This window comes from Falco punctatus (genome assembly GCF_963210335.1).
Source record: "Falco punctatus genome assembly, chromosome: 4".
Classification (NCBI taxonomy): domain Eukaryota; kingdom Metazoa; phylum Chordata; class Aves; order Falconiformes; family Falconidae; genus Falco; species Falco punctatus.
In genome coordinates, this window is record NC_137583.1 from 94585729 (window position 1) to 94611761 (window position 26033).

The 26033-nt window shown below is 40.8% G+C and overlaps 1 protein-coding gene across 1 annotated transcript in view; it reads right to left on the reverse strand.

Moving 5' to 3' along the window:
- Positions 1–25540, reverse strand: part of MATCAP2 (microtubule associated tyrosine carboxypeptidase 2) — a 40748-nt gene extending 15208 nt beyond the window's left edge. The window contains exons 1-2 of the mRNA XM_080383331.1: positions 15677–25540; positions 8085–8767 (exon numbers count right to left, since the gene is read on the reverse strand). Coding sequence (XP_080239457.1) covers positions 8085–8767; positions 15677–15701 — 708 coding nt within the window. The 5' untranslated portion in view covers positions 15702–25540. The remainder of the gene's footprint in view (positions 1–8084; positions 8768–15676) is intronic.
- Between the last annotated feature and the right edge of the window lie 493 nt (positions 25541–26033).

A 26033-nucleotide genomic window follows, 5' to 3' on the forward strand; every position in this document is an offset into this window, starting at 1 on the left:
GCACAGCTCCACGTTGTATGTTACGCAGCCCCTCTGAGGCACTGAAAGTGGGTGACCAAAGCAGTGAAATCGGTAACTCCCAGGAGAATCAATAGGCACCTTTGCAGACCTTTGGCTTGATTGCTTGCAAAGAAAATAAATCCTACTGCTCCTAAAGACAGCAGGCATTGGGACTGCTGCTGTGAAAACTGCAGCATCATTCTGCAACTTAAAAACAAATCGTATTTTTCAGGATTCATGTATTTAAAATAGAGGATACCCCCTCATCTGGTGCAAACCGGGTAGCTCCAGCATCATGTTGCTGACCCACTGCTGTAGGTATTTGACAGGGGTTCTGTGCTGTCACCTCCATTACCTTATTGCACAGAAATATGAGTAAGGACAACTACACATCTGTACTGGTGACCTACGAGGTAAATGGGATTTTGGTTCCCAGCAACTTCCCCATACGTTAGGTCTTTCTTGTACAAATGCATAGGTGTGGCAAGGCCTAAAAGATTATAAAAAGATATTGGGGAGGTCTTTCTATGCCAGTAAATAATATTTTTTCTTGTGTCAAGTCTTAATATCGCTTGTCATTTAAAAATGACCTCAGATAAATGAAACGAGGTTAGCGTCTAAGTATTAAAAGAAGCAATACGAGTCCCTCATGCAAAGCCTAATGTTTCTGGAAACTAATAATAATTGTTTCTAGCAAAATTTTTGACCAAGGGCTAGATGTAAAGAACAAATCAGAGCAAAACCTACTTCTTGTTTAATAGCTTGTATATTTTCCCAAAGCCTTTTTTCTGCTTTTTTTAAATTACATGTGAGTTTTTAACTTCTAAAAATACTGGCTGATGTATAAGTTTCTCAGTGTCTGTAAAGGCTGGGGTATTTTCCTGCCTCACACAAAATCCTTGGTTAAAGAAGCAACCCAAAAATTCCTGCCCCTTGTCCCAGGAAGTTAATTCTCAGCCAGCAGCCTGAGTAACTCATGATAACAGTTCTTCATTTTCCTCTGCAAGGTGCCAAATCCTTAAGAAATTTGTTACCTACTAGTTGTTTGGTGTATCTGATTTCTCTGAGCATTTAATTAACTTTATTTGCTCACTCTGAAAGCAGCTGTCTTTGAATTAATCTTCTGGCACGAAATTTGTCTTCACAACTTGTTGATATTAAATTTAAATTAAGTTTATTAGATTAAACACATTAAGTACCCACTTAAATTCTTGGATGCTTAAATCCTTTGAATGTACACCAGTGACTTCCATTCCTAGAGAGACCTGCTGCCCAGCAGCACCATGTTTTGTCTCCTGAATCTGTTCCTTCTGTTCCTCTTCCCCCTGTCTCTTCCCATGGCCAATTCTATCCCTCAGTTATGAATTCTGAGGAAAAAATCATGATAATTAATAGCATTTTAGAAAAATCACAGTGGTATGAAGAATTAAGATGCAACAGGGCTTGCCAGAGAACCGCAATCCCTGGAGCAGGTACGCTACACGGCATCCCCCAGACCCTCACTTTCTGAGATAAGTCTTCCTATGTTCAAATATACGGTTGTATAGAACAGCAGTTCCCCTCAAAAGTTTTCAATCACGTGATTTAAAACACAGCAGGTCCTGTGGGTGGAATAGTTTGGCTTTAAACTCTCTGAAAGTTATTTACTGCGGGAACTGAATCAGGGATGGATTTATTTCCAGAAGCCACCAGGATTTGGTCCTTTCCTTTTTAAGGCACCTTTCAGAAAGCACCCAGCACTCGGGCTACACCTCTCTGCAAGTAAATCGGGCAAGACCAGGATATTGGCCCAAGCTCTGGAAGGGGCCTGCCCATGGACCTGAATGGCTGGTAGGCCCCCAGGCACAGTGTCACCTCAGGTGAACCAGCACTCCTCTCTCAGGCAACATTTGGCCATAGCCAAAGGATCATGCGGTTGTTGGGCTCCCAGCAGAAGTGGGCCACTGCATTTTGATGCCCATCCTGCCTCTCAGCAAACCAAATGTTAAGGTCCGACAACAAAGCAAAGCCTTTGGCTGGAGAAGAACAGGCATGTGAAATTCACAGACTGGAGGAAGCCAATAAAGGTAGCAAAGGATAAGAAGCAGACTTGAAGAACAGCAAAGATACTTTACATACTTTTTGAAAAGAATAAGACAAACCTAGAGTGGTGATCAAAGTCAAGTAGGGGTAGATGAGATGTTTGATGACACAAAGGACTGCCAAAACTGTTTCAGAGCAAGGGTGTTTTCAGAGCACATTTCTTCTCAATGTGAAAGCTCAAAAAAATAAGGGTGTTTGAGAAGGGCTTGTAAACTTTATTAACCAGTTCTCTGTTTTGACGCTGTTTATAAACACACCACTACTACGAGATGCAGCACTACATAGGTTTTATTTGGTGGTGTTATCTCAGAGGACTCTCCTAGCTTCGTCAGAGTGCAGGGTATTTTTTCAAACCACCTTATCACAACAATGTGAAAACGAGCACTGAACGCACATCAAGCTTCCCGTTTGGCAGCCTAACAGCAGGCTCCCTGGAGCTGAGACCCGTGTGTGCCAAGGCAGGCAGCACAGCTAGCCCAAGTTCTAGCTCCTCCTGCCCGTCTGCCCGCACCCTTCTGCACTCCTCCTGGGCTGCTCAAGGCTTTTCCTAAAACGCCACCAGACACCTGAATCAACAGCACAATATGAATAGCAGGTTTTCAGAAATACACCCCCAGAAGCACAGACCACACTGGCCTCTCCCAGTTCAACCCGATGCATGGCTTGCAGCTGCAAGGGGAAGGGTACTGAAGGGTGCTGCCACTGCCTTATGTGCCATGCTCAGTAACCCATACCCTGGCAGTTCAGCCACCTCCAGACAGATGTTGCAAGCCTAAATTCATGCATATTGAGAAAGCCATTAAGCTTAAGCCTTCTCATTGCTGAAAACAGCCTCTTGGTTAGGAAATTACTAACAGTGCTCAGCACTATCAGCTCTCCCATGACTGTTTCAAGCAAAACAGAAGAAGTCCCGATAATTCTTTCCAAGTGGGCAGGTGTGACTCTGGAAGCACTGCAACAACAGGTTGAGTCATTACACACCTGCTGGTTTTGACACTTCTGGCCACAACCAATCCAGTTGGTGGTGGCTCCTGAAGGGAAAAGGTTTGGGATATTTTTAGATCCCAGGCACCTAATACAACACTGAACCCTTCATTTGGGGTTCTGCACCTGCCTCTGAGGTGAGATGACTCAAAGTCAGGTGTTGCAAGAAGTTACTGGGAAAGGGAAAATCCAGACCAGCATGCCAGCTCTTGCCTATTCCAGCATCCAACTGTGAGCTTATTTTCCAGCCTCTGGGCCAGTAGAACACTGATAGTGCCACAGTTCCTAAGGCCAAACTGTAAACTCTTCAGCAACAGGTAAAAGAATGGAAGAAAAGGAGGACGACGTGGCTGTACGAGGTTACTGGTTAGGAGAAGTAATTCCTTTTCATTATTATCTGAAAGGTCTCGTTTAACCCCTCTTATTACTACCAAAGAGTGCCAATAGAAGTAGCGGTCCCAAGTCCCCTTGCACAGCAAACTCTGCTGATGCTCAAGAAAGTTAACGACACAGAAGCACTAACAAGAGCAAGACAATGCTCTGTTTAATTGACAGGTTTAGGTTGTGGTGGTGTTGGCATTTTTAAATAAATTACTTACAGCCAAGTAGGTCTCTGAATCCCAAGTGTGCAGCAACACAGCTTAGTTACCTGAGAGTTATTGTAGATACATATGCTGGTAAGCCATACTTTTGAATTATTTGAGACAACCAAATTAGAAAATGGGCTCAGTGACATAGGCGTCAGCCCCCTGCATTGTCAGGTCATCCTACGTTCAGAAGCAGCTCTGCTACAAAAGGGCTGCAGTCTCTGTTGAGATTTGTAAGCCAGACAAGGCTTGCAGGCACCATTGTGTTCCTCCCTGCATAGCTTAAGTGACTAGGGGCAAAAGCTCCCTAGGTGCATCTTCAGGTAACACAAAGATGTACCAGATGGAACTTGTTAGTCTAATCAACAGCCATAAAATGATGGCTGCCCTCCTTTTTGGGTCAAGTGGAAAGCTGGGAGAAAGGTAAGAGCAGATTTTTGAGGACAGACTACTTAGGCTGTGGTATTTCAGTGTTCGCAGTGGCTTTTCTTTTGCATGTTTGTTCTTGGTGTGATAAAGAACATGTTTAAGTAATTAAAAGCTCGTAGAAATATTTTTAATTAAAAACTTTTTAAATACTTCGTAAGGAATTAAAAATTAATACTCATTTGGTTTTTGTATGAGACTGTCTTGAAATAGGCCTGTGGTCTATAGACTCTTCTAGTGGAAGACAGAGTTTGTGTAGGACCCTGAAAACTTATGCTGCTGGAATGGCTTGATGTGCTTTTTGTCATATATTAACATACTTTATCTATAATCTTATTTTGGAGGGAATTTTTTAGTAGTGGAGAACAAGCTGTTTTACAATTAATTGCTCTTAGTAGCCAGTGACATGTTCTTGAATCTTCAACGTGCCTAAACTGTGATGTCACCTGAATGTTGCAAAGAATTACTCAGTGTTGAAATGTCATGTTTTTAGCTCTTCCTGCTCCACCTACTTTTCCAACATCTAATAAATTTGCTAATTGTAGGGTACTTGATTTAATGACTTAAAAGTTGTATAATACAAACACTTCAATGTGGCACAACTGATTTATTTATTTATTAACTAAAAAAATATTATATTTTTATGAGTACAAGGGAAAAGGATGTACAACTCCTTCACAGGAAAATCAACAAAATGATTTTTTTTTTAAATAGATATGTATATACAAATAGGTTTCCTGCCTTCACATACAGTTCAAACAAACAGGTGTTAACATGCAGGTTACTTGAAGTTGCAACTTCCTTGATGATTTTAGTTCACCAAATTGCAACTGTTAAGTCATCTGCTCTGCAAACACTACGGACGATTACTTCTAGCTAAGTATTGCCACTTCTATCATCTTTGCAAAAATAACAAATACTCTAAGTGTAAAGAGAACTTAACAATGAAGGATGAGTAGTTTGAGCCAGAAGGAGTGCTAATATGAAAGCTTTCATAGCACTTAGAGCGTGCAGTTGCTGCACTGACCTTGAAACACAGGAATAAGAGAATTAATTTATGTAATATTAGATATGTCAATCAATGTGAAAAGCTGCAAGTCTGCATAATATTTTTTATTCTCAAGCTCTCTTCCCTAAAGCCACACGTTGTGTGACTCATGAAAGAACTTAATTATAAAGAAAGCAAGATAAAGTAGAAGAGAGAAAAAAAGAAACAGAACAACGTATGAGAAGAGACGCTAAAAACATTATTTTCAAGTGTATTAATAATTCAAAAATGTTTACTCTTTGTCTGTGAAAAGTCAATCAATAGAAGTGTTGGGCTGTGCCCAAGGTTTAAAACCTTTATCTGACTAGAGGACTGGGAGGTAAAGTGGGTGCTTACAAGCCTGCGTGTTCCCCATTGCAGCATTGCTGTGTTACTGGTTTGGAAATCCACAGTTTTCTTTGCCTTAAATAAATAAATAGATAAATAAGTGGGGCAGGGTGTGATTCATCTTCTAGATATGTTGCTGTAATGCTGTATTAACCAATTCCACAGACATGCACAAAAGCAGAAAGGGCAATAAGAAAACACAATCTGTTTTAAAGTCCTAGCAGGCTATGCACAGCTGTGGGTAAAAATATTTTTTACATTATTAAAAATCCTCTATAATTCTGAAATGTCGGGTTTGGAGCTCAATTCACTGAAATATCCTAAAAGTCCCCTATAAAATTGGTGAGTTCTGTCAGTAAAAAGCTGGTTTTACAGAGATATTAGTCATAGAAGAGCAAGCAAATCTAAGTTGCTATAAGCACCTTTTACAGAATAAAACAGGAATAATTATGTTCACAGAAAGCAAAGCTTCCTAAAACAAGTGCAGCAACAAACGAAAGCCAAAAATGTTTTAGAAAACAAAACTGAATTTATCCTTGTTGCAGGATAAAGCATAACTACATGCAGTTGTACACTGAAGACCCAAATCTTTATACTGTAACTGTAAATACTTTTTTTGCAACTGAAGTCATCTTTCCTGAACTTCCTACTTCCTACAAGATACCTATCTGTTTCTTCTGACAAGTAAAATCTGCATAGAGGAAAAAATACTGAGAAAAAGCAAGTGCTCATACAATATGTGCTGATTAAAATTTTGATTAATGCTGCTTTTTCTGGATAGCAAATTTGCATGCAGTGAAATTCAAATCTGCATGGAGATGAAAAAATTTAAAGCCAGTTGCAGATAAAAAAGAGAGTGTGCCACCTGCTGGGCTTGGAGCTGTGTTAAATTTTTTCAGTCATTTATATGAAGTGCAATATATTGTTCAGTATTTTTAGGAACAGAACTCTGAAGAAATACTTTTCTTCCTAAGAGCTTCTAAATCTTATGAAAAGATTTACATACTCCTTGGTAAGTTTCAGACATATCATACTTCATTGAATATTAAATCCTTCCCTGCTTTTCATAGAGGTGTTATAAAGCCTTTATTTTCCCATGGTTTGAAGATAAAGCGGAAAAAAATTACAAACTGGAGTAAAACTGAGGAATCATTCACTATTAAAAAATTCATTATTTAAGTGTGGGGTTTTTTGTTAAAAGTAAATCAATGACAGGCCTCCTCTGTAAAATAATCATGCATAAAATGATTTTTAAGGCTTTGCTAACTCACACTGAAAGGGATCACTTGTATTAAATTCAGTTTGGCAAATCAGTTATTGTTGATTTGCTCTAATCTATGATTAATGTTGCTAGTATTGCTATGAAAAACAAAGAAAACTTGCTAAAAAGTGCTAGTCAAGGAGCAGTTTTATTTGGTGTCAGTATGATTTAGTTTAGAAATGTGGAAGCTGATTTTTGAGAACAGAACAGCTGTTCTCGTAATGAAAATAAACTCCTCATGAAAACCCAACTACTGAGTTTTTAAAATATCTATATATTTTAATATGAAAAGCAGACCAAACCTTACAATCCAATGACTTAATGGGTAATAACACCCATGTGCATTTTTTGATTTGGAGGGAAAAAAAACAAACACAAAACCAAAAAAACAGATACTTCAGAAGTCAAGGGTCAGTTATTCTAATCCATGGTACTTTAATTCATGTATCCTTTTCACCAGGAATTGAGATGGTGTGGTGTATGTGTATGTCAGTGAAATATTCATAACACAAATAAATGAAACTTATGGAATAGCAGGATTTCTTCTCAAGTATCACTTGAAATGACATATTTTATTTAGAAAAGCTTATGGGATCTCTCTAAACCATTTTAAAATAGCAAAAGTGGGAACAGGACTGCTTCTGTTATTACATAGATAAGCACTGGATTTTGTCACTTAGGTCAAAGTTGAAACCAGGTTTTTGTTCTGGTTGGGTTTTGGTATTTGTGACTCAAAGACAGGTAGGAAGACAGGGTAGTTACACAGAATGGGAATATCTGTAGCTATGTTAGCAGTGTGGCTGCATAGTATATAAAAAAACAAAGGGGGGTGGGGGTTGTCTTTTTAAATTTTACCTCTCTCCGGAATGGAATTTTTCTGCTGCTTGATAAAGCCTTATGTATATGCAAATATCCTTTCAAAGTTGATTAAAACAGGGAACATCAACATATGCTTATTCAATAACCATGACCTCAAATAATTGCTATTCCCTCCCAATTCCTGTGTCACCAAGAGGATTGGCAGGATTTCTACACTGCTTTTTTCCTCTGTTTATTAAAGCCTACGTAGGCGTTGTATTTTTCCTGTATTTGACGCTGCTTCATTGCCTAAAATTAAATTTTTGCCTTAAATAACTTATAAGGAAGAGTGCCTTTATCCTATAGAATCTGGTAAATATTAGGAAGGCTTTTGTTTTTTAATCACAAATATTTTCTTTTGGTTCTACTATTGTATTCTCATCTTTGATGCGCTTTTCAAACAGTAGGGGAGGATAAGGACAAACAACTTGATACAAACAAAGCCAAACACCATCTTAATAGGTGTAGAAAAAAATAAACAGTGGAAAAGGAGGGAAAAAAGTAACTATACCTGCTTAAGAAATCTGTCAGATGCATGGCTGTGCTTAGCTAACACGTTTGGCAGAGCAGGGTTTGCATATTCAAACTGAGGATTGTATGTGAAATCTGAGTTGAAGAATTTCATCTTCTCTTTCTCCACGTTGGAAGGCTTGATTGCAGTCAGTAAACAGAGTTTTCGGCTGGAGCCATCACCTTCTTTTCCATGGCTTTTTGAGGACTGTGACTGTTTTGGCTTTGTTAGATTAAAATGCCTCATAGTTCTATTTCTGGGTCGAGATGGCAGTCCTATGCTGCTCCCTGCAACTGAAATACTGTTTGTAAACTTCATGCTGGGAGACACTGGGCTAGTGACAATGATGGAGGGCTGTCTGTTTGTGTGGTACCACCCGCCGCTGAGCAAGGGTAGTGGGACTTTGATTCGGTGGTGCTCATTGCCTCGCAAGGTGGTAGAAGACTTTGTAGTTTTTCTGTGTTTCTTGTAGTGAGCAGATGACTGCTTTTGAGCGTGGTGTTTTTTCTCCTCTTTGCTCTGCAGAAGGACATTGTAGCTACTGGTTCCTGTCGTGAAAATGTCCTTAAGGATCCCAGATGGTGCGTGCTGGAGGCTGTTTTCATTATTAATGTTCAGCTTATGTTCTTCTGGACTCAGGACTGATTTCTTGGAAAGCTCTGTCTTACGCCAGTGAAGTTTTTCTGCATTGAGGATGGGGGTGGGGGGGGGGGGGGGTGGTGGGAAAGAAAAAAGGAAAAGCTGAGGACAAATGTGATTGTTTCATACAGCAATACTAATCTTAAGGACTCAAAACTGCAACATCAATGAAACAGAACTTGTCTTAACTGCAGTCACATCAAGTTAATCTTGACTTCTAGACATACGGGAGAATTGTGTGTATATATCACTTTTGAACAACTAGACTGGGACTTGCAAGATCCAGCTAAGCAAGTATTTTATGTTTGCATCTCCATGCATGAGTGCACCATTTGCAGCTAAGAACTAGCCTGTTTAAAACAAGACCCTGTGGAGGACTTTATGAATGTGTACTGTCGTATCAACAAATCTGATTGACCTGTATCATGCAAGGAAGGCTTTCTGTATGGGTAAAGAATAACCTAAAAAAAAGGAAACTGTATAGGAGTATGTGAGCAGTATTTACAGTGCAGTCCCACAGGGATCTGTGCTGTGATATAAGCAGTCTGGTATGGTCTCATCTGCAAAATCTGATTCACAGAATTTACTCTCAGAAAAGAAAAGAACATCAGAATGGGCCTGCCACTGTGAACAATTTACACCACCATATGAATAGTAATATAAGAAGACTTCAGTTTCACATATTCCTTCTTAATACAGACAGTAAGCTATATATAAAGAGGAGAAACCAGATAGTTACAAACACACCTCTGAGTATCCTTAAGACAACGCTGTCATTTCATCTAGTCAAAGTTGCTAGCTTTAAGAAAACACTTGAGAAGAAAATGAATGCAAGAAGCAAATAATGTTCCTTTAATGAATGAATCCTCCTTTCTTGCTCTTAACACCTAAGCATAGCTTTCAGGGGAGGTCCCTGGTGCAGAGCAGCTGCAAGGAAAAGTGATTTGAGGACTGAAACTGTAATTTGAGCTGGCTTGTTAGAGAGGTGACCTCTCTTCACTGGTTCCAACCATCCCCTTCTCTTGCCAACCAGTTCATCCTAGAACATTAGGTGAGCCGAAAGTAAGCACACAAATAAATGCTGTCACAGAGAAATGCTTCCTACTTCTGCACCTAAAATGAAAGGATTCACAGAACAGGAGATACGGCCGGAGCTTGATTAAAGCCTGCAAAAGGGATTTGAGCTTCAGCCCACAGTAATACATAGCTGAGCTGTAATTACTTTACATACAGTAATTATATTCTGAATGGAACATTAGCAAGAGCTCATTAAATGCCTCCAAGGGGAAAAAAATTGATGTAGTTTAATTTCAGCTTTGTTTTCACAATAAAATTAGGTTTTGCTCCCAACATAAGCACCATGACAACTTATTTCATGCTGTTAGACCTCTGTGAGTTCCATGTCAATCTGTGCTCCTCAGTTCTCCTGAAGATGCTTCCTAAAAACCAAAAAGACTGAGGTCCTATTTGCATGAACATACAATGGGAAATATGCAGCCTGGGTGTTTCCTCTACTGGGAAGGGAAAGACAAAAGCATTAGATTATTTTGTTCTACTAAAGCATGTGTAACTTATGCAAGCTCAGTTTTGTTTCACAGTAAATTTGCAATTTCCCTTTCTGCTCTTGGTGCAGGAACACGCTCCTTGGCATTCCTGTTCAAATTCTGTCAGATCATTCTTATTGCATACGTGACAACCTGCCTGCGTGGCTTCTCTTGCTTGTTGTGATGAGAAACCGTAGTTCCCATCACAAGGAAAACAACATCAGAACAACTACCATAAAATGTGTTGCATTTTTTTGGACAACAGAATAGGATGACCACTCTCACATATTTCTTGGCAAATATTTGAGATTGACTTCAGACCTGTACCATTACTTTTTACAAGGATAAATGAAAAGCAAGGTTTCCAGAATGTCTGAACCCATTTCTGAGCATGTGAATTTGCTTGTGTAGACAAAATTGAAGTTGAAAATTACACAGCTACTTGTTAAAATACAGACAAGATAATAATGTAATGCTAGTGGCAGTAATGCTTCATCTTCTCTACTGATCAATTATCAAAAGCCACAAAGAGCAGAGATGCCATAAATTGCTACTACACAGAGAATAATTTGAATTAATACCACACATGTATGTAAGAAGCGATAAATAGACAAGAAAAAAAAACCCACCAGAAACAGAATTTAAATAACTCAAAATTACCTTAATCCCCTCCAAGATTTTGTGTTAATCCAATACCAAAAACTTATGAGAGTAAGATTTCAGAGCTAAGTAGTACAGTTAGCCAGTAATAAGTGTATTTATATCTAGTTAATTTCTGAAAATCACGAGTCAGAATTCTACTGCAAGTGTCACAAATGATGGTTGAGTGCTGAATATACGCTGGCAGGTTTCACATACACATGGCTGATATCAAAAATAGTTGTCCCCAATTCTGTAGTTACTTTGTATGTGCCATCTCATAGAAAAGTGATTTTTCAGCTGCCAAACAAAGTCTGGCTGTCCTTAATTTTCTTCTGATTAAAGAATTAATACTGTTTGATGCATATTTGTGTTGGAAACCTAGAATAAACAGATAATCCAGCAGATTTAGAAGATTATATTAGATAACACTTCAGTTTTCACAGAAGTTATTTAACTGCTGATCTAAATGTTTTGATTGGCCCTGTGACCACTATTTTACAAAATAAATTATAAAATAATATTTGAGACATCAAAATCATGTTGCAAAACCCCAAATTTTAAAGTTCTTTCTCTAGTACATTTGTTTAATCTGTAATAGGTATAATTTTAAACTCACAGCTGTAAGTTAGACAGCATCAATCAAATTAAAATATGTCTTCTAGGTAACTTGACTTACTAAACTGTATGTAAGAGTTTCCAAGAATTAGCAGTGTCTGGCGATGGAAACAGAGGTCTAGTATCCTCGCTATAAAACCAATGCATTGCACAGCCTGTGTTCTGAAAACACACTTCAGTGTACTGAGATACCATACTGCTATAAAGCAGCCAGTCAGAGAATGGATTATCAACTCACATTAATTACACAGATTGCTAGCAGTGATCTCCATCGTTTAAACTCTGGGTACCATAGAACAGACATCAATAGATTACTTCTTAAAGGTATAGAAAAGGCAAACTGAAAATCACCATGCTATGGCATAACTCTATCCTGCGTATCACGCTACATATCATACAGATTTTATCTTTTGTGTCTCATCCACATGTGCTCTGAGAAGTACAAATTTGAACTTCCTGACTTTACATTTTTCAGTTTTTGCAGCAGCAAACTTTCAAAGAACATATGCCCAAGCCTCCAGTTACCTTTGAGAGCCTAACACATGTAATTTATGTACAAAGATCCCCTGCGTTACTCTCGCTTTCAAACACTCAAGTCACAAAGCCCCAAGCCTTTCAACAATTTAAAAAATCCACAACAAAACTAGCACAGTCTCCCCCCAAAAGATTTCCCATCATTATTTATATTTTGTTACTCTCGGCAACAACACTGTAATAAAAAAGCATAGGTCCTAGAGACATGGGTGAATTTCTAAATGAAACAATACGACAGGTTTGGAGCGGAAGGTGATGTAGAAAGAAGCAAGAAGGAGGGGGCGGAAGAGCTGCCTGTCCCCATTTTGACATCATTAGGGTACCAAAGGGCAGAAACCCCTCCTGTTCAATGGAAACTTGGTCTGTCCTGGGCCAGAGTAGAGCTCTGCCACTCTTTGGAGCTGCTGTGTTTGGTTTCTGCTGCCCTGTAAGGTGGGTTAGCAGGGCAGCCCGCCAGAGGCAACCCCACCATGTGTCTACAGGCTCTCCCCACAGGAGCAGGCTGTGCCCTAGTCAAAATCCCATTGCTTTCAAGATACCTGCTAGAATTGGCAGTACTGGCCTCACTTCGTTGTGCAGATACAAATGTACTACATGTCGCAGCACAATACAAAATGCCACAGGCTTGGTTTTGCCAACAGGAGAGTTTTACCCCAGTGTAACTTCATTTATATGCATGTAGCTATTCCACTATCACAGCAGTACTGGAGAAGGGATGTACCCCAAGACTGCTAACAGAGGATATGTGGGAACCACAAATCTAATTATAAATCTGCACTAATGAAATGCTTTCCATGTCTAAATTGCACCCCAGTCACTAGCTTTGAGTCTTGTAGCACTGCAGACACTGCCTAATCTTGTCAGAGATTATTAGTTAGGAAAAAGATGTTATATTCAGGAGCTAGGTTATATTATTGGTTTCCATCCTTTAGAAATTGACACATTGAGCTAATCTTTTATATGTTAATCATATGTGTGGTAAAATGTAAGAACTCTTCCAGACTTTGGAGACTGTTGTAGAAAAATCTTCCTTTAGGTTACTGGGTAGCTACTATCCAGGCAGCTTCTTAAACACCTGTTCCACAGGTGGAATGAGGTTAATGACAGATATTTGTGGGCACAGATCTCTCTCTGTCCAGCTAGCCTTGATCTAAAAAAGAGAGCTCCTGCGGTTTTCAAGCAGCTGTCACTCAGGTTATATATGCATAATGGACAAATCCTTTCCAAACCACAGGTATGATTCTTAAGGTGCTTAGCAAAGATGTTCTTGGAGTAGTTCCTCCTACTCTATAATGGTCTGAGCCACTGCTTTTAGTGACCATTTAATTCACCATTACCATCTTAGAATATGCTTGATTTTATTTTTATTCACAATCAGAAACCACTCCCAATAGCTTGACTTGAGTTTCTGAATTTAGAGAAATGCAAATAATGGCTGTGATCTGTCTACAAGTAAGAAAACAGTGAAGTTTGAAACTAAGAAATGAGAAGAAAGCATACAGATGTGACAAGTAAGATTCCTCCTTTGACACATTTTGCAAATTACAAAAAAATGTGTACATTACAAAAAAATATTCATCTTTGATATTCAGGTAATACGAACAGATTAACAACTACCTGTCATTATGAGCTCTCGACTGTATGGTTTGTGTGCACAGAGGGCTGTGTAAATAATATTCTGCATAAAACAGGCAACAGAGCATGTTGTATATGAACCTGTGACATTCCACTGTCTCAGCTACTTCAGGCTGATGTCTGTGGTGTAACAGAATCTGATCAGAATCCTGTAGTCTATTTCCTCACCACTATAAACACCCTTAAAGTTTGCAAACACTCAAGCTTTGAACAGGAAGCATCAGGCAACTTGAATTACACAGCACTGGAAGTACCATCTATAATGACTGAAAATGGTTTTGCTGTAGAATTAGCCAGTGATCTGTAAAAAGACTAATGCTGAGCTATTTTCTATTTTCTCTGCATGTTGGTTATTAACTAGAGCCTGTATGATGTTGGGAACTTTGACATTTAATCTAAGGCATTTTTTTTTTCCAAAAAAAATTACCCACCTATTTGCTTTCCTCCTGTAACAATATTATTTGTCATTCAGCTTTAATTCTGAGCTCCAAAACCAAGTGCAAGTTTCAACTATGAGCCAATTTCTGTGTCTGATTCATTAACTGCCAATGTCTGTAAATAACTCTGAAAGATCCAGCACTTATAGGACTCATTGGCATGATTTTGGACTTTACAGTTTGTTTTTTTCTTTGTTAAAATTACAAGATATGTAAGATGCACCGTTTCTACTTTCAAAACACAAAAAGTATGGACTGACTGGCAAGCAGTTTCTTGCATGTTTCCACACTGTGATACGGTCTTATGTAACTGACTCCAAATTCAGGTTCTTCAAATTAAATTATGTGAGTGCAGTAATAATCAGCAAAAGTGAAGACCTGGCCCTAATGAAATCAAGTAACAAACTGCCATTGACTTAATAGACTCAGGACATCATCACAAAACACTGATTTACAGATAGACCTGCCCAGGATGAAACTCCCATCCAAGCAGATCTCTAGCTTGTTCTACTGCAGCACAGGTGTGTTCAGGAATATTTGATGGAGGAGCATGGACCCAAAATAACGACCTTTCCTTTTAAGAAATCTCAATCCTTTATGATTACAGTTGCTGTTGTACATGTCTAGGGATGCTCCAATTCCATGAACTTTATTTCTTGTCCCATTACCAGAAATAAGACCCTACTCATATCTGTGGGCAGATAGAGTGGCATATAAATAACACAGAAAAAGAGCACTTGTAAGAAATCTTAATAATGATTGTAACAGTATTGTGTGAGGGGACGCTAAGCCATCTCTCCACCAGATCTCTTCTACATAGATTTCCCTGTAGTAACAGTGGCTTGGAGCAGCTGAAATAATGACACATGAAAAGACGTCAAATTTAAACAAGGTAAACATCGGCGTGAAAAAACTGTTTTGCAGCAGCAGCGACTGTATTGTAGGTTTTCCTACATACCACATACAGGCAGCACTGGGGAGGACAGCTCTGTGTGGTAACCAACACTTTTCCATATTACCCTTATACAGCCGTAATACAGGTCTTTATACACATGCATGACAAAGGCTTGTTAACTTCCCAGAAAACACGGCCAAGAGGCGAGCCAAAGAGCCAGAGACACCAGATATAATTAAGAAGAGTTTTATTAGCGTTCTCAGCCGCATCTTCGGCCCCTCGACCCACCGACGGCGGGCGGGTGTCGTCCCCTCGCCGGGCAGGGGCCGGGCCCGGCCACTGGCGGGGCTGCGGTCGCCTCCCTGCCGGGCAGGTAGGGACGAAGAGCCCTCCCTCGTCCCCGCGGCGCCGTACGCTCACGGGAGCCCCGTGGCGCCGCCCCGGGCGTCGCTTTCCCCGCGGGGGAGCCGGTGCCAGCGGGCCGCTGCCTCGGCGGGCCGGGGGCGCCTGAGGGGCCGCGCGAAAGCGGCCCCACCTTGCCCCCTCCCGCCGCTCCAAGCCCCTCGCCAAGCCGGCGACGCCCCAGCCGCCCCCGAGGCGCAGCCGGTGCCCGGTCCCGACTCAGGCCGCGTCCCCGGGGGCGGTACTCACCGGTGACACGGATGGACTCCAGCATCGTGCTCCGCCGGGCAGCCGCCGCCGCTCTGCCCCCCCGGCTTCCCCCTGCGCGGCGGGCCCGGCCGGGGCGGGCCGCGGGCTCCCGCCTCCTGGGCGGGGAGCCCCGGGAGGAGGCGGGGAGAAGGGCAGCGAGCGGCGCCGGAGGCGGCGGGGGCCGTGCCGGGGCCCCGACGCCTCACGGCAGCCGGCCTGGCCCCGCCGCGGCGGAGGCTGAGGGAGCCCCGGCCCGGCGCCCGCCCGGGCCCCGCAGACCACAAGTCCCGGCGGGCCGCGGGCCGCCCGGCGCTGGCGCGGCCGGGGCGGGGGCCGCGCTGCATCCCGGGGGCTGTAGTGCAGGGGCGGGCGGCGGGGCGGGCGCCCAGCTGCCCCCGCAGGCACCGCCGGGAGCACCGCGGCGGCGCGGCCGGGCCGGGCCTCAGGTGCTGGCGGGGTGGCAGGAGCCTGGCGGGTGTCGCTTGCGCTGATCCATGGGTCACTGCCAGCTGTCACCTTTGGCGTGACTGGTAACAGCGGGGTGATCGATGCTCATCTGCTGGGCCTAAGGCAGGCGGAGGGAGGGCTGCAGGGGCCAGGGGTGCTCAGCAGGGACTGTTTCACCCCGGGAGGGCACAAGGAGCTGTTGTCTCATGCTAAAGAGAACGGAGGAACTGGATCAGAGGCAACAGTTGGGGGCAGTAACTCATTTTAGTAATCAAGAAGGTTACCGTACACTGCTAAACAACAGAATTTAAAGCAGAAGATAGACTTTATATTGCACCTTCTGTTCCTGTTGTGCAACCTCTTGCTTTGCTTGTGAAACCTTCCGCTCCTTGAAATCTAACCTGCATCTTTTAGAATGCCTGTTGAACAGCAAATAGAAACAAGTTATTCTACCTTAGCAATTACAGTTGTGTAATCATTTAACGTAGGTATGGTGTCGGAAGATTTTGTACTCTTCATGCAGACTTAAGGGCATCACTGAAGCCAGACTGCACAAGAACAGATTTGAGTGTGTTAATGCCTTGATTCTTCTAAATGGTAAATACTTAATGGAGAAAGCAATTGAATTGCAAGTGACTCTAACAGTGCAATATGCTCAACGTACATTATGTGAATGTAGTGATATGCCAGGGAGAGGAGAGCTGGGAAGTTGTGCGCTGCTTTGGTTGAATAGCTTAAATGTCTGCCACCTTCCCTCCTATCAATAAATTCATACCTGCAATGCACTGTACACAGACTCTCTCCATAACATTGTCCTGTAAGGTATAAGACCTAGCTGTACCATGACTTTGCAGGGATGGAAATTCCACCAGATCACAGGTTGTTGGTACTTCTGAGAACCTCTGAGTCCTACCTGGAAAAGTTTACTGAACTTCATGAATCTTTGTAGACACCTGTACATATGCAATCATGCGACTAGGCGGATGTAGATGAGATAGTTCTGTCTGCTTTCATGTCACTCTTCACAGGCAATATTTTTTTTTTTAAAAAAAAAAGCTTAAAGAACATATTTTCATTTTATTTACTACTGCCTCACACAGAGTCAAAGACAGGCATTCTTAAGACTAGCTATGAAAAGGCTGAAGTGTCATTTTTCTCAGTTTGCTAATGAAGAGCTAGTGCTGAAACACACTTCTACCTAGCTGACAGATTTGATATCTCTTTTAACTTGAATTCTTTGAGGAACAGAGAAGATACATGCTCTGTCAACATTGTCTAAGTTTAACCAAAAATATCCTTTAAAGGACTTTGCAAACGGTGTAGTTTCTGGAACCCTCAGGCTTGTCTCCAAATCTCAAATTGCAGGAACTGAATAAACACTTCTAAATTTAGAGAGACAAAGCTATCACTAATGGGTTACTGTTCGCTTGTGATACATGGCAATTACAAAAAAACCTCAAAACCAGAACAGCAAATCAGTTCAAATGCTGCAAATAATCAGCACAGCAGATGAAGAAACAATAGAGGGCTGCTGCAATGTAAAGTCAATGTACCATTTTACCATAACTCCCCAGTGGTTTTGCTGTCTAGACCATAAATTCTCCTGTAACAAGGTGGTACTTTATATATGCTTGGAAGCCAGAGGAATTAAATGGGTAACTCCAGCTTTTGATGTGTATTCTACACATCTATCCCTTCTCCTTGCTCACTCCAGTGGATGCCTTCTCTCCATGTTTCTAATCTGCCTGCTTCTCCCTGGTGTCTGTAAGTCCTTTTTCACCAAGCGCTTGGGCATTTGGTCACCATTGAAACTGCTGCCTCTGCTTTTTGTTTTCTTTTCCTAATAGTCTTTTTCCTTTGGAGGATGGCTTGAAGGTTTTGTTAGATCGTGCTAGTGCCTGGCTCTAGCAAGAGGATGCCAAAGGCAGTAGCAGAAGGCACAGAGGAGGGATGCTAAAAGGCCACCTGCCCTTGTTTTCTGCTTTGGCTCTGAGCAAGATTTGTCACATTTGTTGATTAAAAGCATAACATGGAAAGCTCAGTGAAGAAAGACATTACTAAGTATCTCAATATGACAAGAATGCTGTATATATGTTTAATGTACCTCTAGCAGTTCTGACCTTAAAAGCATTTTAGCTTGCAAGTCTGTCCAGACAGACAGTGGGAAAAAGTCAAGCTACTCTGTCATGAAAAAAATCCTGGAAGCTATTGGTGCAACTGGCACGGATCCTATTGTAGCAAGGTGAGAGGACATGGGGACAAATGGTAAGGTTTAGATGAGCCACATGGTGGAATGCAGCTTAAATAATACAGTTCCACAATGCAAATAGGTCTGTATCTTGGTATCACGTATCCATTGTTAGGAGACAGAATTAAAGCTGACATGCATCTTGTCTTCCAGCTTCAACATAACATTACTTCCAGAGACAATTTCAGATTTACCTGGTCATGTCTTCAGAGATGATTTCATATTCACCTCGTTAAAAATACTGCAATATCTTGCATGCAGAAGAATATAGGAATATTAGCATTAATAAGGTCTTCCACATGTACAGTCTGGAAGAGCAGTGATACATTTTATTCATCTCTACATCTGTCGCAAGCTAACACTGCAAAATTCACACACACACACACATATATAAATATATATGTGTATATCTGCATTTGGATTTTAAATATGCATATACATATATATACACACACACTTTTTTTAATGTTGGTTTTATTTGGTTCCTCCCCCATATTCACACAAACATCTTTCTTCCGCTTCTCTGTGCTGACAAGAAAGAATCCTTGAAGAACTGGGAAAGCTGAGAATGAGAGTCCTTAACTAACTCTGCATAATTTGGCACAGCCTCAGGGCTATCACAGGGCAAGGTTAGCCTCCTGTCCCCGACTTAATGACTCATAGCTAGCTGAGTATCTTCTGACCATACAATTTCATTGACTATGTGACTCCAACTGACCGTCCTTCCAGACCTATTTTTTCTAGAGACTCCTTCAGAAATGTCTGACATTGCCGTCTGATTCCAGCTGGGCCCCACATTTCTAGTACACAGCAAAGGCAGCACATGCTTGTGGGAGCTGCTTACTCATAGTCTTGCTCAATGGGACTGCTATTTTAAGGTGCCTTGAAGAGCACAACTTGATACAGCTCCAGTATTCAAATTGATTTATCCACTGAATTTGTTCCTGCTTTATGTTAAGGAGGCTCAATACCATAAACCCTGACCAACACAGGGAAACAAAATGCAGGCAAAAGTTGCAGTACAGTTCAGAGAAGTGAAAGCAGTATAAGATCCTCATGATGTGAACCTACAAACATATCTGACATCCATTATCACATGGGGAAAAAAATCAGAGAGGTCTATTGTACACTTACAAATGCCCTTATACCTACCAAGATAAAAAAGGCTGCTTTCCTATGGCAAAGAACTGCTTTATATAAATACATTAGTCTCAGTAAAGCATACACCTGCTCACAGTATGAACTGATGGACTGATACACCCCTCTTGACCTGTCTAACAGTCTGCACAGTTCTGCAGCAGTGTCTTGTTGCTACAGGGGTCCCTCTGGGAATGGCAGGGTGTTGCTTTCGGCAGTGGCAGGCAGGACTGGCAGGCAGCCATCCTGCAGGAACCGCAAACACCTGCAGATGAGTCACAGGTACCCTGCTGTGGCAACACAAATAGCAGGTAAGGCTAACAACAGTCTGCCTCCAAATAATGAGATATTTTTAAATGTTCGTATTTTGCCTTTGGGCCTTTTGAAGTCTGCCTCCTTTCGAACTGTTTTGCGGTGCTAGGGTAATTCCAATTGAAAGCAAATGTTGTCATAGCAATGCATCACCCTTTTTGGCTGGTCAGGCAGGGGCTTCACTTGTTTCTTAACCAACCTGAGAAAACTACGATGTTCCTCTTCCTATTGCCATTCATTTTCTTATCCCTTCCTCTTCCACACCGCCTACCTGATCCCCTATTTTTTGTTGGTCCAGGCTGTACAGCAGACTTAGAAAATGAAAAGGGGATATCTAAAAAACACAAACCACTGCCTTAGCAGGTTTTTACAAGCTGCAACTTGTGCAGTAATAGGTCTGACTGCATGGTGCTTTGGAGAAGGAGCCCTCACCTGCATGCGTGGGCTAGCGCTCTCCTAGAGCTGGTGTGCCAGGGCTGGGAGCAGGGGACCCTTCGCAGTTGACCTCAGTAGGCAAAGTCCCAGCAGCTGGGGAAAAAGCAGTAACCTGCTTCTTCATCAGAGCATTTAATTTCATGGACATCTAGATCCTCTCACTTAGGACAGGATCTGTAGAGCAGAAGGGGCTTTGCCTGGCCTGGAGACGGTGGTCTTCTATCAAGTCCTGTTTTCAAGGAAAAGCACTGGACCTAATGGGAGGCAGAACCCCAGGTGTAAGCCTCCTCTCTTTTCCAACTATGTGCCTGGCACTGCTACCTAGCTTTACCTTGCAGGTTCCTGCATAGTTTGTGGGGTTAGATGGAACTATAAAACAGCTGGGACTACTTTATTTACTCCATAGTGAATAAACCCTATCAAATAGTACCAGTGACAAATTCAGCTGATGGAAGTAATGTTCAAGCTTGGAAGAAGCATAAGCCAAGACAAAGTTCTTTTCAGACTTTATTCTCCTCCATCTCATGCATGGTTTTAGATATTCCCTGGGTATCCGGGTACCAGCTTATCATAGAGTCCCAGAGTTGGAGCTCCAGAGCCTCTGAGTGGGAGGCAGCGCACAGCACACCTGGTCTTTCCTCCCTACAGATCCACTGAGTTCAGAAGACATTCTGGGATTAGACATAGAAGACAAGCTGCCCATACCAAGCCACTTGCAAACCGTCGTCAGGGAGCAGCAGCTCTCTTCACGGCTCAAGACCTCCACCATCTCATTGTACACTTTGATTCCAGGCAGCCAAAGCCCCTGGAGATGTGGAGAGACATGTTCGGGGCTCTGACAATCCTCACCACCACTGGAATGACAAGGGAAAAATTATTTACAATAACCTCTTGGCCATTTCTATTCCCTTTGCCTTCTTTCATGCTTTATTGCAACGTGAGGCAACCCTCCATTGTATTCCACCCAGACATTCAGTGACACTGTACTTGTACTATAGACTGCTACTTTATGTTCTACTGCATCGGATGTTTCTGTCCCTCTCATTAACAGTGAGTCATGATCTTATTTTCCTATTCCTTTAGTTAATCGATTTTCCATGTCATAACAGTTTTTTAAGCAAAAGCAGACTGAAAGATTAGGGATATTTACTTGTGTCTCAGTGTAGTTATATATGTAGTTTCTACTGAAGCTGAGATGACTGTATTACCAGTGTCCCTCATGGGTACGTGTGTGGAAAAGATCATCACTGTTACATTTTAATTGCATTTGTTCAAATGTCAGTAGAAATTCTCTCTCTAAACCCAGCTGCTTCTTATTTCAGATGTGCTTTTGTTGTTTTTTTCCCCCACAAATACTGAAAGAGTTCCAAAGGAAAACACTAAGCACTCTAAAATCCTATCTAAGTAACACCCTCTGGTGTAGACATGCTCATACTGCAGAAAATATTTCATGTTACTGTATAGATTTCTTTCAGAGGAATGAAAAGTAATGTGGAAAAAAAATAATATCCTGAACTCATGTAAAAACCATTTCATATTCTTAGGTCTTTCCTTGTTTAGTAAAGCTATTAGGCTATTCTTAATGTGGAGCACCTACTTCAGTTTTAATAACTTTAACGTAAATTTGTAGGTAACATTCTTGGCCTTCCTTTGCATCATTTTTGACTTATTTTATGTGTCCTATAGTTTTTATTTATTTAAAATATGAGAGTAAGATGGAAAGAATGAGGTCAGAAAATTATCACCTGTTGAGCTTACAGCATACTGAATCTTGAAAATAAGGAACTAGTGCTGATCGAAAACATTTTTGATGAAGTGGTTTTTTTGACAAGAATCTCCTAATTTCTCCATCTTTCAGAAAAATAATTATTTTTATTACAAATACTGTTTATTTATTGATTAAATAAATCAAATTAATATTTTTTTTCAAGAATATAAAATGTGATAGGATTTGGCTGGTGAAATTGCTGATGTGTGTGTTTGCATTATGCTGCAGAGTTGCAAGAAGTCTCAGGTACCATAAATTAACATCATGGTCTAAAATAACGTAATGGCACTTAAGTACTCTCAGGCCCTTTCTATGTCAGAATTTCTATGTCAGCAAATAGTACAGCTGTACATATACATAAAGAAAGAAAAGCAGGTGTTTTATAACTGAGACACAAAAGAAGGAATTCCCTTTCTCTTGTGTAAATCAGTCAGGAGATCTAAATGAAAGGTCCTGAGAAACTTAGAAACTTTCCGTGATTTAGTGATACAAATGCAGTATTATACTAGAGAAAACTGTGAACACAATAAATCTTTTCAGAGTGCATGACAGGCAAATGTTTCTTAACTCCCACAGCCTTGTAAAAATGCAGAGCTCAACCATCCAGAGTTTTTTTCTGAAACTGAGTTCACTTGACAGCCATCTCTTATTGTCTATGAAATACGAGTTTTCTCTCGTTCCTTGTTTCACTATTTTTCCATTAGAATGTATTTTCTCTTCTCGCTTTTCCTCCTGATTGCTCTGTTAACCTCCCTTGTTATTTGCCATTCTCCACTCTTTTTTTTTTTTATTATTCTTTCTCCCTGTAATGCTTTTGCTTTTCCCTCCAGCTTCAATTTATGTGATTTTCCCTCAGTCACTCCTCATATAAGACAGCTCTAACAACAGTTAATACTAATCCATCCTTGTCATCACACAGTAATGTAGTGTAGAACAGAAATGATGGTGTGTTTTTCCAACCTTTAATATAAATGGTGTCTTCAGTGAGCCTGCATTTTCTTGAGAACCTCCCATATTTTTCAAATGAGAAGTGAGGGAGCAAAAATAATTCATACTGTTTGAAATTAATTCTGTACATTCTGAAAATGTAGTATATTTCCCCCAGCAAATGTTAAGGGATTTCTCCCCCAGCTACACTTACCAAGGCAGAGTAATAAATGCAGCTTTTTAGTACGATAAAGCACAGTCCCAGCTGAAAGTTTAGACTATAATGGCTGTGGGGTCTCGCATTCTTTTAGCCTGTTTGAGCTGGTTATCAATTCCCTACTCGGGCTACTAGAAGAGAGACCTGTGGTCTGAGCATTTTTAATTTAAATCCATGTCCCACATTGGGTTACTGACTCACGAAACCTGTCTTATTCCTGACGTAAATATATTCTTTTACTGGATAATGTCAGCCTAAGTTGCATCTATGATTATCATAGGAGCTGACAAAAGCAGTATAATCACCTTTGGCTTGGCACAAAGAACAGACCCTAAATGCTGCTCATCAAAACCTGTCCGATTATGTAGTATTTGCAATAGAAAACATAGTTTAATCCAACTGCTGTGTTTTTCCATACTGTGGACCAGCCCTTCTATTCATTGTTTGGGGGCAAAACTGCCTTTTCCCAAACCAAATCTCTGGCATGCTAGGATACTCAAAAGGATCTGAGGGCATAATTTTCTCTTCAGTTCAGAATCACTGAGGAAAGGATGGATATTATATTTCTTACTGCTCTTCTGTAGTGCAGATTCCCTTATAACAAGGGTCCTGGTGTGGGGCTTGTGAAGAGGGGAATTTCTTACAGCCTGGCTCCATCTTAGACACCGAGACACAGAGAGTCAGACCTGCGCCATGCATCCTCCAGGATCCACTGGAGGCAAAAAAGTGGTGGGCTCAGGGAAGGGATGCCAACGTTGGTGGCGCAGTCCTCGAGAAGCTCTGCAAGGGCTGTCTCCTTGCCTCTTCCCCATGGTTAAATCCTTTGCCTGAAGTCACTGGGAAAAATGAATTCTAATGGTACTACAGTCTAGAAATAATGATGTACAACACTGTGTACTAGACTATACATTTGCTTCTCCTCACTATGGCATCCTATGCAATCATACTAACTGTGAAATGAGTAACAGAATCATGGCAGTTCTCCAACTGATTAGCAGAAGAGTGAATATTCTGTTAAAAAATGCACTTTGAAGGTAAATCTAAACTACAAGGAACACTACAATGTACTGCATTATAATGCACTGTATTATTGTGCAATAGATTGAATTTGCTTGCAAGGGCAAGATAGGTGAGCATCAGCTTTCACTTTTAATTACTTAACTGTGAATAAAAGGAAATTACAAGTTGGAAAATGGTGTTTTTCTCTAAATGACAGGATTACCGAGATTTTTCTGTGAGTCTAAGGAAGTATCTTGCTTATCTTTCCTTTGGAATCAGAATCATGGACTCAGTCTCTCTGCAGAAAGTTTTAGGCAACATTCTCTGAGGATTACAGAATGGAGCTGTACAGCGGACTACATTGGGATCAGCATTTTCGCCTTCAATATTTTACATTTACGATTGTATTGATATTGTAAGGAAGCCAGAGCTACATAAACTTTGGCTAGTGCTCTCCTTATTAGTTAAAAAGTGCTCCATTCTTGTTAAAGTGCTAACGCAAACTTCTATAATGCACTGAAAATGAAAATACATCCCTGAAAACAGTCAATAGGCTCTAAAAATTTTTGAAGGAATACTTGGGAAAGTAAAAATTTTTCCTTGCCATGTTAAAAGACAAATGACTGGCTTCCATGCCTATGCTCTCAATTCCCATGAAAACTGCAAGCCAGCAAAAGCCGTTCCTCAAGTGCTTTGTATTGTCTTATTTATCGTTACAGAAAAGATTACTTTTCGTTAGCTTACCCCTGGCAAGAAGAATTCTTAAACCATATCACGTGGAGTAAGCAGACAGTGAAGGGTGTGATTCATAATTTTTGAATGCAAAAGGCTGGCACGTTATACAATGCTGTTCCACAGGCAGAGCTGGCTCATGGTGCTGCTGGTTTCAACATGGCATTCCTTTCTTTCCCTCTCTTTTTCTTTATGCTTTCAGATTGTGAAACATCAGTTGATTTTTTTTCCCCATAAATTGAAAATAGTTTTACTAATTTATTAAGAAAAACATAACTCTGGAAATCCAATTGCTATGGGCTGTACCCCCCACAATTAGACAGACAGTGGATTTTGTAGCCATTTTATAGCACCATTCTTAAAAAAGACTGACTATTTTTTGGCTCTTTGGAGTGCTAAAAGGATAAGATATATTTACTGTCCATTGCTTTTCTTGAAGACAGATAACCCCTTGAGAGGATGAGAAACCAAGTATTCAATTTATTTCTAGCAGGGCCCCATAGAGTCTGGATCAAAATGATGAGGAAATTAGTGGCTCTGCAGAGACAAAAAAGGAAAGGACATTTATCATATGCACGTTGCATTGATGCTTTAAGCAGTTAGACACACCTAGGAATTTCAATTTCATTTTTCAGAATATACTTTATATTCTTTACTATATACTTTACAAGAAATTTACAGAAAAAAGCATTATTATTTCCCTCTTTTTAAATGTTAAATAGCAGATGAGATTATTATGTGCACTAACAGTGCAGCTAACACCATTTTGGTTGGCCCCTAGGCTGAGCATCATGAACTATCCCGTGTCATTTGAAAGACAAAAGCAATGGATAGAGCCATGTTTGGAAATGCACCAACAATAGCTGAGGCTGCACTGTATAAATGCCATAGATCCACATGTAAAAGCAGAAAGCATGTTTAAATTGCAGTAATTCTGTAATATTTAAAGGGCTCAAATTGTGCATGATTTTTTGTCCTTTGGGATGGCAGGAGAAAGAACAGATTTGATGGTAATTCTTTTTATTTTCTGCCGATGACTTTGAGGTCCATATTGGCTATTTTGTCTTCTGGCATCTGCCCGCATTGATTCTCTACTGCTCCATTAAAGGAATGTTTCCGTTATTTCCTGGTGATA